This window comes from Calonectris borealis, chromosome 22, assembly GCF_964195595.1.
Source record: "Calonectris borealis chromosome 22, bCalBor7.hap1.2, whole genome shotgun sequence".
In the NCBI taxonomy this organism is placed as follows: Eukaryota; Metazoa; Chordata; class Aves; order Procellariiformes; family Procellariidae; genus Calonectris; species Calonectris borealis.
In genome coordinates this window covers 9,910,881-9,924,228 of record NC_134333.1, presented here as the reverse complement: position 1 = coordinate 9,924,228, position 13,348 = coordinate 9,910,881, and the positions used below count along the sequence as shown (strand labels likewise).

The window sequence follows — 13,348 nt, the reverse complement described above, 5'->3', positions numbered from 1 at the left end:
TGCTTCCAAACTGCCATGAAGAATTGCAATTCATTCTTTGGGAAATTTTTCCCCATATGCTGAAGCAAACATAACCTGCTTGCAGTACATTATCAATATTCTAACAGTACAATGTATGATGATTGCTGCTTTTACTCAAGGGGTTTCAGAGGGAATGTAGAGGCCTTCCAGAACCCAATTTTCATTAATTGGATCATAAAATACTATGCAGCATCATAAAGGTGCATTTTATTTTGCTAACCCCCAAAATACAGTGCTTTGAGGACCTACATGGGAGTCTAGGGAATGATGAAGGAGTACCTAGAGGGAAGGATGTTCCTCTCTCCTTGCAGCAGGAGACAAATCAGAATACACTGGTATTTGTCCTCCTTTAAGCTTCTTGCATTTCTGTTCAGTGAAGAAAAGCACATAGACTTATGTTCTTTATGCTCTAACCATGGACTTTAATATTTAACAATAAAAAACCTGCTCTTGTGTAGCTTTCTTTTTGTCTGCAGGCAGACAGCAACTTTCTGATACTATTATTTCACCTATCCACAGGACTTGGAACAGTTACCTGCTGGGCAGGTTTTTCCTACCCAGAGCTGAACAGGACATTCAGATCTACAGAAGGAATGACCAGCGTGTCTTTGGCAGTCAGAAGTGTCCTCCATATCTCTCAGGAAAGGGTGTACAGTTTTACTGTGCAAGTTGGAGAGTTGTGTGAACGCAGCAGTCTCTGCAGAAAGAAGAGAACTCAGCTGTGATGCCCCTAGACTACAGCATCACAGTCTAGTAATGTATGGTACATATATTATATATATATATCAAGCGATATATTCTGTACCTGAGTCATTGTAGAATTCCTCTTTCTGATACAGCCTCATAATTAGATACAGACCAATGGGGCTGTTGATACAGGTGCCTTGGCCAGCTTCCAGTTTGTATATTTGTTCTTTTACCCTCCCTATATTTGCCCTGCAGTTTGATATTTCCCTCTGTACAAAGTGAGTACAGCACTAACGTGTGGTGTAAAATACCTGATGCATTTTTTATTGGTATAGAAAGACTAGACAGGCCCTCACACAGAGTATGCATTTCATTTGGCTTATCTTTAATTCTTTATTTTGGTATTAAATGGATTTCTCATTGAAACATCACAGCATGCATCTTGTGCTCCAGAGGTTCTGTTTAGTGGAAGCACTTATAAGTGGCAAGAATTTCTGCCCAGGCCTGGTTGCTGCCCGAAAGCTGCAAATGCTGGTAGGCCAGCTTACTCCCTCTTTCTTTAAACCAGGTCTCCTGGGGAGTCCCAGAAGTTTGCAGGGATTGAGGGGTGGCAAGTGAAAGAAAGAGAATGGAAGAAAAGATGTCAGTATCAATTCATATGTTAGGGATGCTCATGGAGGAGCTTGCAGTAGCAAAAGCTTTTGAAAATGCATCTTGGATAACAGAGGACTTAAAGATTTTAGAAATAACATTTGCATGAATCTCAAAGACCAGAAGACTAAGTGATTATGTTTCTTCTGTTTACTCCTCTCTTTCAGTAGCAATGAAAGGACTAAATGTATAATCAGGCACTTATTTCTGTTGTTGCTCACTCCCCAGACACTCAGGGAAGTTTAATGCTTATCTCTGCTACAAAGAGGATTGAAGAGGATTCTTGTTTCTGTAGAAAACCAGACTCTTTCAGACAAGACGTGTTCTCTGTCAGACTCTTTCTTCTACTGTCAGCCCAAAAGGAACTCAGAGCAAATAAAGAAACAGTGAAAAAGTTACTTCTGAAAGAAGAATTTTTCTCAAGGGAAATAAGGAAAACAGAGGGGTGGGAACCTGTTTTGTCAAGGTCCACACATACTGTTCACCATTTGGGCTCCTTTCAATCTCTGTTATCACTCTACCAATTACTAACTTAATCACTCTGTATTAAAACTCTTTCCTGAGATTACATGAAGAAAGTTGTCGTGTGACTTTGCTATGGACACAGCGTTGCCTGCAGCAGGGCTGTGCGCTCCCAGCCCTTTTGTTTCCATACAGGTAAACTATAACTAGATCTATGAATGCTCCCCTCAGCAGGGTGACGCCTCCTCTGAATCCCACCTTTTGCTTCAAGAGGCAAGGGTCAGGGGGAGGGAGTCGGCTCCTGTGCGTGAAGGTATTCGGGAAAGAAACACAGCCCATTTCATAGCAACTGACCAATAAGAGGAATTGCCGTGTTGGCAGAAGGCTTAAGGCTGATAAATTCCACGGGTCTCAGATAACACATTCTGGAGACAACTCCCATTGTCACAGGCATAAAAGAGGTGGGGTGGGGGAAAGGAGCACACACTCCTGCCTCAGGATCACAAACCCTGTGAGCTGCAGCTTGGGTTAGGTCCTTGGTATTTCTTACCATGGCCAGTTACAGCTTCAGGCAAATTACCTCTTCTGTGGCAGGGGGACCTGGTGGTTCCTCAGTCCGTTTTGGTGGAGGGTGCTTTCGGGCTCCAAGCATCCATGGGGGATCTGGTGGCAGGGGTGTGTCAGTCTCTTCTGCTAGATTTGTCTCTTCTGGCCTAGGAAGCGGCCTGGGTGGTGGATATGGAAGTAGTTTTAGCAGCAGCTTTAGTGGTGGTTATGGTGGTGGTTTGGGTAGCGGTGATGGCCTCCTCTCAGGAAATGAAAAGGCAACTATGCAAAGCCTGAACGAACGCCTTGCGTCTTACCTGGACAAAGTGCGTGCACTGGAAGAGGCAAACTCTGATCTTGAAACTAAAATCCGAGACTGGTACCAAAAACAAGGACCAGGACCAGCTCGGGACTACAGTCCTTATTACAAGACTATCGAAGACCTTCGAGACAAGGTAGGTGTTAATAATTATTAAAAATCATGTTAGATTTGCACCTAAGAAGGAAGCATAAAAACCCAAAGAGAAAAACTTCACTAGGAAAGCACCCAGAAGGCATTGCAGTTTATGAAAAGAGGAGAAAGATGAAATGAATATGTAATGATCAGGTGGGATGGACAAAGAAAATTATCAGTATGGAATTATCTACTTTTTTAGATGTTTGCTAAGAGAATGTACAAAACAGTCAAAGATGCCTTAGTACTTAACTCTCTGATAATGCTTGCTTTTAACAAAGCATATATATATATACACACACACATACATACACACACACACATATATACACACACATGCTGGTCACATACACATATATGACCAGTTTATATATATATGACCATATAAATATAATGATAAATACAAAGAGAACCAAACAATGACAGCAACCTGCCTATCTCTGTAATCTGTTGCCTGCCATATAGCTTGAAAAACTTCAGAGGCACATACACACTGCTTTAACAGTAAAAATAAAAATTGGTTAAGTATAATTTTGTAAATGTGGAGATAGCAGCTCAAGATTTCATCACCATACATTTATTTTTCTTTCACGTGCCACTTACTTAAGCTTGGAATTGAAATAAGAGTGCTGATATATTTGGCTTATGGAAAAAGAAAGTAGCAGACATGAAGTAATCAATCCCATATATAAATGCAGGATGTGCCCCAATAGCCCATGGGTACCTGATAACAGATTACTTTATGATGATACACACCCCGGAAAACAGGTAGTAGCTGATTAAACTATGTAAATAAATGAAAAAAACTTGAGGTTTAGTTTTCACAGTTCAGCTTGGAGTTCATGACCGCTCCCATGCAATTTACTTTCTCCTTGCTTCAACCCATTCACACTCTCTACTAATTTCAAAAACTGAGCTGCAGTAAAGGCAGAACTGGCAATTAGATTTTCTCCTTTTAGTATTCTTTTCCCTCCTGTCTTTTACTCCCCTTAGTTAGGGGAGAGAAAACAATGTTCCAGCTGTTTTTGTGGATGACCTTTTGAGTTTTAAAAGTGGCAAGCAAAAAAGGCATGCTTTCTAGGTAAAAATTAACAGGGATTACTTCTAAATAAACAAAATTTCCTTTAGGGGCTTTCATGATGCATTAGAAGAATCAATAAACACTATCCTGGATATTCTAGGAAAAAAAAATGTGTTCAAAGACTATACAAATGCAATATGAACCCATATTTTTTACGAAACACAAACATGTCATCTATTTTAAAATCATACAGCCCTTGTAATCACTTCCCATTGTTAAAAAAATGTGTAATGAGAACAAATTCCGCCAAGAGGGGTCTGCAGACTTTGCTTCCTTTGCATCTCTCCAGGAAATAGGTTTCTTGCCTCAATCCTAAAACGTCACCTACGCCCTGGCTCACCAAAGCCCTCTCCCTCCAAAACAGCACGTAGTTTTGTCTCACTGTGGGACTTCTAGCTAAAGGCCACTTTATATGCCAGACAAAGTAAGAGGAACTATCCATAACCGTCACAGCACAAGTACTGTGATAAATTTGTGCTACATATTTGCCATAGATCATTGATACTTTCCTACTGAGACCAAATAAAATACACTTTTATTTGGTGTAGCTACAGATGAACTAGAATCTTAACTCTTTTATCTTCAGATCAGGAAAGATGATAACATAGTTGTTTCAGCCTCAGCAATGAACTCTCATTGTTTGTAGATCCTTGATGCCACTATCGACAACTCGAAGATTGTCTTGCAGATTGACAATGCCAGGCTGGCTGCCGACGACTTCAAAACCAAGTGAGTAATTTCTGAAAGGAAAAAGGTTCTTGAGCAGGCAAAAATCCTTGTTGAGCCAAAGGAGTGGCTGTGAAAAAAGAAAGGAATGCCTATAAAATCTCTGTATGAACACTAGTTTGATCTTATCGTTGCAGTTCAGCCCTTTCTGTATTTGCTGAAAGCACCATCTGCACCACGGAAAACTTTATATTGTGTAAAATATGTGGAGAAAAGTTTAATGCTGGACAACATTTGCCGGACAACGTTTGCTACATCATAAATCCTACAAACCCAGACACATTTATAGCAAATAATGTGTTTCATGGTGGGCTGGCTTAATCAGCTAACCTGAATAGTTTTGTTTTGCTTTTTTAAGGTTTGAAACAGAGCAGGCTCTTCGCATGAGCGTGGAGGCTGACATCAATGGCCTGCGCAGGGTCCTGGATGAGCTGACCCTGGCTAGAACGGACCTGGAGCTGCAGATTGAAAACTTAAAGGAGGAGCTGGCTTACCTAAAGAAAAACCACGAGGAGGTAAAAAAAACCCCAAGAAACACATTTGAAAATGACATTAGAAAAACAGCATGTGGAAATGTGGAGTCCCTCAGGATTGGGCTCTCCAACAGCGAGAAAAGATTTCTGTGTAGACTGGGAAACTAAAGATACCTCCTGCAAGTATTTAAGGGGAGACAGTCAGACCTTAGCCCTTGAAGAAAACGGAAGGTTCATAACGTTTTCAGTTTATGATTGTACCCTCTTTTGTCTGCTTCTGCCATGTCAACATAGGAAATGAGTGCCCTGGGAGGGCAAGTAGCTGGCCAAGTCAGTGTTGAACTGGACTCTGCTCCAGGCATTGACCTGTCCAAGATCCTGGCTGATATGAGAGACCAGTATGAACACATGGCTGAGAAGAACAGGAAGGATGCTGAGGCCTGGTTCCACAACAAGGTAGGAAAAACTCCAAAGTATACAAATACTAACCAAAAAAAATCCATGAAAGAAACAAAGTAATTATTAAAACACACAGAAAACTGCTGTGAAAGCCTTATGACCTCTACTTAGAGGCCCCATATTTCTCATGCAATGTCTTCCCTGTTTCAGACTGAGGAGCTGAACCGTGAAGTAGCTGTCAATACTGAACAACTGCAGAGCAGCAAGTCCGAAGTCACTGACCTGAGACGCACCCTCCAAGGGCTGGAAATAGAGCTTCAGTCCCAGCTCAGCATGGTACGTTAAAATTTGCACTGCATGAACCCTGCCGCCACGGAAATGGGTTCATACTCCCCTCCATGCATCTGGCAGCAATCTTTTTGTGGTTTCCCCTCCAACCTCTCTGCTCTCAGAAAGCCGCGCTGGAAAGCACCCTGGCAGACACGGAAGGGCGTTACGGTGCCCAGCTGGCACAGATCCAGGGCCTGATTGGCAGCATCGAGGCGCAGCTGGCTGAGCTCCGAGCTGATATGGAACGCCAGAACAGTGAATACAAGATCCTCATGGATATCAAGACTCGCCTGGAGCAAGAGATCGCTACTTACCGACAACTCCTGGAAGGCCAGGAGTCCCAGTAAGTAACTCTTCTCGCTGCAGAAAACCTTTTTGCTTGGCCTCATAAAGTTTGACCATGCCATGGTGCTCATTTGCCACAGCACCACAGTAAAGACAACTTCAAATACTCCTGGGGTTCTAAAATTTTTAACAAATTAATTTTTCTGGACCATGGTGAAGCTAGAAATGCTACAATTCCCATTTACATTGAGTACTCAAAGAGTTCCTAAACAAAAAGGCAAACTGACAAGCAGTACAAGAAATTAAATGCAACTAACAGTTAAAGTGATAACTAGTCATTAGCTGCTTGACATTCAGAAAACATATAGAATATAAGAATTAACACCAAATTCCCATAAACTTCCTGTTACCAGTTAAATAGCTCTTGCCTCATAGGAATCAGTGTAGAAGAAAATATTCTGAAGAGAAGAGAAGGCAAACAAGCTAGCTGTTTTCAGACAGTCATTAAGTAGGCCTCCCACATGGGAGCACAGCTATCTGTCATTTTACATGTAGCCTCAAGGAGGAAAATATCTCATAGCCTGGAACAGAAAAATGAGGTAGGAATTAAAACGTTTCGATTTCCTCTATTCCTTCTTTTCCATAATTGTCTTTTCCCATGGCAGTTTAAACTTCCTACAACAATTCCCTCTCCTGAGCTGAGAGGGAGAGCAAGGAGATGACCATCTTTTCTCTGACTATATACAAAACGCACCTGATAGAGAATTTGCTGTCATACATCCTCAGCTTACGCAGCATTTGATGTGTTACCTCTCCTTTCAACTGTTATCTCTTTTTTCTACAGGATGTTTGGCTCCCTTTCTGGAACTGCTGGTAAGAATTCTTTCTCTTTCAGGAAACCTTTAGGAGTCAAAGAAGTTTTATTTTCTAAAAGGAAATATACATACATTATGGCAGTTGTGTCCATTCTAGAGACTGGGCTGCTGCACTGATTTGCGTCACAGAAAAAAATCTAATAAGTAACAAACGATGACTCTGGCTAGAATTTAACAAATCTCAGTCATTAAAAGATGTAACACATAGGAAAAAATCTCAGACTATGCTACAGTAAAGGCTAAGTAAAGCACAAAGTGCTTAATCATTCCTCCAGATGAAAGGATACAAGAAATTTAAGCTTGGCCAGCTCAGGGGAATTGTATGAACATGCAAGTAAAACTTGCCTTGAGCTTTTAAAGGTCAGCTGTATTGTAAAAGTGATGTATGATTCAAATCAATGCTATGAAGAAGAAAACTTCTGAGGGAAGGGAATGAGAGACGAGACATAAACTAAGCTCAGCGCCCATTGCAGAGTGGTCTCATGTGTGTTATGCTTAAGTAATTGCTGTTCTTTCTCTCCATATTATTGTAGACAAAAGAGACAAGCCGGCAGATGGAAAATAGTAGCGAAAGTCCTCCAAATGTCATCTTCAAAATGAGAAAAGGCAGACAACACACAGGAATTGTAACAGAGAGGAATCACTCTAAACTTCTGGAAATTACTATCTTAAAGCACAGAAAATTCTTGGCCACACAAAGTTGAGGTAGATTCATCCATTTAGTGGTGATTAATTTGAGAATTGGGTTAGCTTTTCAATTATTTCTAGTTCTTTCATGTACTGAATTGCTGTATCTAATAAACATTATCTTCTTGCAATCTTAGCTTCTTTTGGATTATTGTGATATTGTTACTGAAGTTTGGCTTTAATCAGGCTGGAAATAGCAAGCCAGCCTCCCCAACAGGTTAATGCTCACAGTGTCTGTGGGTGGGTGGCTTGAGCTCCATCTCCGATTTCTTCTAGCTGCTCTTGCTGGCAGGAGCTCTGAATATCCTCAGCCCCTCGGAGTGGGCAATTACAAGAGTGACTTACATTTCTAATTACAATGGCTGTGCACTCTGAAGAGCATTAACAGTGAGAAGCTAAGTGATTCTGGTAAGAAGCAAGAACTGGGAGACGTTTTGTTAGGGTAAAATATAAAGCTCTTAAAATGGCTCAAAGATAGCTCCTACAGAAACAAATAGGAGTGAGAAACAATTGTGAGATTTCTTCACTTGCTTTCCCAGTTCATACAGATGTAACAAACCTTTAGTACCGATTTTAGCCACTTTCATTCTCATGCCATTGAAAGGATATTATCCTAGCTGAAATTCTAAATGTAATCACTATTAGTTCAGGGCCCCAGCAATCAGTAATTTCATTTCCAACCATCCTTCTGCAAGATTACAGCCAAGGAAACTTTTTGGGGTTTGTGCTAAAAGAAAATGATGGCTATAGCCTTACTATCACATTCCCACCTCCCACTGTTACAAAAGGCACATAGTTAGCTAGTCAACTGAGGGTGAAATTTAAATGACAGTATGCCCAGACTAAAAGTACCCCAACACTGCACTCCCTCAGAGTGGATCACCTTGCAGCCTGTGTTTCAGGGACAGATCATCAAATCCTTCAGCACTTCTCTCCTTGGACTTGGGAGGGAATAATTATTTCACCCTTGTTATAACTAGATGTTCATAACAGATTAATGGAGTGTTCGCATAGCAAGAGGCATCCCAAAGCTATGGACCTCCCCTATCAAGGTTGGGCAGAGACGCCGGTGCTTGGTTTTGCTTCAGCAGTGACTCAGGTGAACTATCAACATCAGTTGTCAAGTACTGACACAGACAATCCCAGCGCAGCCTCTGGAAATCTAGCATGATAGCATTAGGCAGTGGCTTCACTATGACAGGGAAAAAATATGACAGGAAAGAAAACCAGTCACGAACAGTACGAATCAGCAAAGAGATATAGACAAGAGGACAAGATGGGAAGAACAGGGGGACTAAGGTGCTCTGGTGAAAACGAGTGCAGAATCGAAAGGGAGCAGTGGCATGAAAAGCACTGGCATACACAAGATGCAAGTGGTTCTTCAGAAGCTCACCCGTTTACACGGTGTCTGTTTTTGGAAGAGCAAGGAGAAGAAAGTTCTTGAACATTAAATGCTTCAGTACAGGCTGTTCCTGAGTGCTGACACACTTTCTAATAAATGCTTTGTACCAAATTTATTCCCTACAATAGTTAGACCTGGAATCCCTCCCAGATGAAAGAACAAACAACGCCAGGTCTGTTTTTTAATCTTAACAAATCGCTTTCCCTGAGAGCAAGTTCTATAACAAAACCAGTCAGAGTATGAGATTACTGGTGCAGATTTCTTGTGTCTGACAAGAAATTCTCATGCTCCAAGAATGCAAACTATAAGTTATAAGGACACTTTGCAAATGTATATTTAGACCAAAGAGGTTTTTTTTCAAAGACTGAATTAAATGCATGTTTAGAAAAAAAGATCTTTAACAGGTTAACAGTTTAAAAGTGTTTAAGAGGTTAAAAATGCCAAGAATTGAATGAATTCATAAACCCTGTTAAAGAAATTGGAGGCTTCAGAGACTTGAAAGAATCTTGAAAAGGCTAGAATTCTTGTTTTTATAGCCTAATTTGAATTTTGGTTTATAATTTTATTGATTTTGTCCCATATTTGCAGGATAATGAAGGATTTCCGGTTAAATGTTTAATATAAAATCACTCAGAGACTATAATTTTAGAGTTTCGTTCAGAAAAAAAGTATTTTCTAAAGGTATATGATGTCTGAGTGATGGTTTTATCAGCAAAGACCGACATGATAAACAAGCTGCTTCTTGAATGGAACTCTCTGTCCTCCTGAAAGGAGAGGCTAAAATGTGTCAACTCCGTTAATCCCGTAACAGAAGTAATAAAAGAGTTTGCACAGCATAGACATGTCAGGGAATGTCTTCCAGGAAAGCTCTGTGGAAGCAAGACAAACCAAGGAGCTTATGCACCGCAAGTACAATGCTGAGTACTGTGCAAAGGATGAAACTGTGTGTCAAGACATTGGATAAGAAATCTTAGAATGAAGATAGTGAGAACAGAATAAAAGCATAAGCTTGAAATAGCATTTTTTTTTTACTTCAGCAAGTGATAGGCTTCAATTTCCTTGTATAGACTATAAGGAGAAAATTCTGTAGATTGAAGTTCATATTCCAGTGGCAGAAAAGAGCTACGTGAAGAACGCACAGAGTAGCACAGATCTTTACTGGTACAGAGGTAGCACCGATTTGAGATGTTCCTTCAAAGTCCTAAGAGGTTATGAATCTGGAAGCATTCCAAACCTCATGAATTTAGAGAAATGTAACTGTGGTTGTTTTTTTTTTAAATGATAGATAGAACATAGCTAAAATGCAGAAATAATAATTGAAAAGAAGAATATGACTATATGTAGAATTATACCTAGTTCTAGAACTGAGCTAAAGAGAGATGATTTTCACATACTTGTTCAAATTCAGATATGAAATTACATTCATCAAAACACTTTTGATTTCTAAACTTTTATTAATGTAAATACCAAATTGTATATGATTTTTCACCAACGCAAGCTTTGCCTTATGTAGTCTATTATAAAATGATATAATGCATTTCGGTTTTCATATAGAAGTCTTCAACCTGAAGACAGTAATAAAACAACAGTATCTATATAAATAAATACCATGAGTGAGTGAATTCTGAATACACACAAGCATTTGCCAGCAGTCTGCTCTCAGTGTAGAGGTACAGGCATATTTACCATTTCTCTCTCACCAGAAGAGCCAATGTTCATAAGTAAGCTCTCAAAAGCAAAGTTTTTTTCTCTTTAGGAAAATACCTGTGAAGCGCAGCAACTGAAGCAAGCTGCAAATAAATGATCCATAACCAACCACCTCCAAACTTCACAGTGCCTTTGAGGCACCTTTCCTTGGATTCTCCTTTGGTTTGAAAATACTACTGACAATTTCTAGCAAAATACTAGGAACTATTTAGAAGTAGTTCTTTAATATGAAATAACAAATAGAGAAGATGAAGGCAGGGATAAGCCTCAGGTCTGCAAATGCCGCACTCTGCATTTACAAGCTTTTGATTATGGGGGACACACCCTAAGGATCTGAGTTTGGTGGTTAACAGAAAATTGAAAAAGCCTCAGAATCCCCACCATTATGGTTTTCTGAATTATGTTTTAGGACATAATCTGTATTGGCTGCTTGATTTATTTTTATTTTTCTCAATGGTAAATATTCTACAGGAAAGAAAAAGCTTTATATCTGCTACCTGGTTTTTGTAAGTGTTCATCTGATAACAATCTAGAATAATGCACAGGGCACTTTAAAAAGCAGCAAAGTGTATTTCACCAACAAGCTTCCGAAGAAGTTATAAAGACTGAGTGAAAGAAGTCTGAATGAAAAATCCCCAAAGTTTCCTGTTAAAGTTTATGGTGTTTTCTAGAAGTGATTTTGCTAGATTTCTTTTTAAATGGAATTTGATCTTGCTTATTGTGGGATCACTCAGAGTTAAACAGACCCTAGCAGCATGCACACCTCAGGATATTTACATTACAGGGGGCTTAAAGAAACTTTTTGATCTTTAGGAGAGTTTGTCTAAACTTGTTTCCTGAGATACTAACTCTTGGAGATACACAGATTTGGCAAGCTACACAGAACCATTAATCTGCCCCACAGCAAAACTGAACTGCTGTGGCAAAGGTCCAGGTTCAGTCTGAAACATGTTTCCACAATTGTGAAACACCCTGTCTTTCCTAATCAGCTGAAGAATGAGTGGACATTCTCAGAACCAGGCTGTTAAGCTGCGTACCACAGCTAGATTTTTGATGTTTCTTTCCTCCCAAGCACACATCTTTCCTAGTAAAAAGGTGGCACATTTCCTTGAGGCTGCTTTAAAGTCTCAACTGTAAATTTCAGAAAACCCCTCAGTTTATTCCAACAACGGTGTGAGCCTCAGTTTATCTGAAATCACCCATCCTGAATTCTAAGGTCATTTTCTCTTGATAGAGACTATCAAAACTGCGCTAAAAACAACACTCTCCTTATTATGTTGTTAGCAAACATCATTTTTCTTCTTTATTTCAAAGTTTTATTTTAAAATAATTTCAGTGGTTCTGAACTAGAGCCAAAGAAAGTTCCTCCCATCTTCATTTCGTCCCTGCTTTTCTCCCTCCTCTCAACCCTCAGTTTCCTTAAACCATTATGCGCCTCAGTACCAATTTATTGTCTTACCATACCCCTACTTCTTCAACTGCAACTTGTGGCTTTCATCTGAAGAATGTCACCTTGTTGTGCAAAGAGAATGGGGCTCTTTCTTCAAACTCCACACTGTTGCCACACTCTCCACACACACATCGTCCCCAGTGACACACCCCAGCAGGGTAAACAAGTAGTTAATACTTCCTTAAAAATCTCCCAAATTTGGTTTCCCATAATTATGCAGTATTTAACAGAGCTGTATTACTGAATTATTGCTTTTCGAATTTCACTAGCAAATTATTAGATTTGAAAAATGCTGGTGTTTCAGACTCCCTCTTTAAATGAAGGATTAAGATGACTCTTCTAAGTGCTTCTCAAATCTTATTTTCAAGAATTTCTTCATTTCATAGTGCACATTGGCATTAAACATTAATTGCTGTCTGAACAGTTTAATCTTAAACCCAATTTGTTTACGTTTTCCAAAAATAACAGGAACTTAGTCCTCTCACATTTCTTTTTTTAATTGAATTATTTCAATCTTGTATTACCTTTCTTGACTATTTCACAAGCATTAGTAAATTAACTATGCCCACTCTTCCGTGTACATTGATGGATGCCAATTGCTCTTATGCAATGCTATGATGATATGCTTTTTGTACTAAAAATTCAGACTCCAAAATCTAAATATTAGTTCCAAGCAAAGAAAAGGAAGAAGAACATATCAAATTCAATTCCAATTTTTTAATGGGAAAAAAAATGGATAGAAAAGAAGAAATAATGGTGAGATGAATGGACGACTGTGCACATTTTTCAATGAAAGAAGAATTTTACTTAAACTTTCATTTTTAGAAAAAATTGATGTTCTTAAAATAACCGTGGTGATTGCTGTAAATGGGTAAGTGGGTGTGGTTGAACTCACTTTGTTTTTCCATTCTATAAATGTCAGAGAAGTAAACTCCAAGTTTCAGAACTATAGCCTGAAGAAAAAACACTCATCTGAATCATCCCTTTTGTTTAATTAAAAAAGAAAACCCAAGCCCTAGCCCCTGAGATGCACAGCCAGCTCTCTTTGTGAGCAATGTCATCATAATTGGCCTCACCTCTAGGGAGGAGAATTTTTGGAGGGAGGGCTGCAG

General features: G+C 39.5%; 1 protein-coding gene and 1 long non-coding RNA gene across 2 annotated transcripts in view; one reads left to right on the top strand and one right to left on the bottom strand.

Annotated features, from left to right (window-relative positions):
• The window catches only part of LOC142091998 (uncharacterized), a 167,679-nt gene that overhangs the window by 97,506 nt on the left and 56,825 nt on the right, over positions 1–13,348 (bottom strand). The gene's annotated exons all lie outside the window — the stretch shown is intronic.
• LOC142091989 (keratin, type I cytoskeletal 19) lies at positions 2,249–7,813 on the top strand. The gene is made up of 8 exons (XM_075171657.1): positions 2,249–2,822; positions 4,549–4,631; positions 4,987–5,143; positions 5,396–5,557; positions 5,711–5,836; positions 5,953–6,173; positions 6,960–6,988; positions 7,524–7,813. Exons 1-8 carry the CDS (start codon positions 2,373–2,375, stop codon positions 7,553–7,555), a joined length of 1,260 nt encoding a protein of 419 aa, XP_075027758.1. The 5' UTR covers positions 2,249–2,372; the 3' UTR covers positions 7,556–7,813.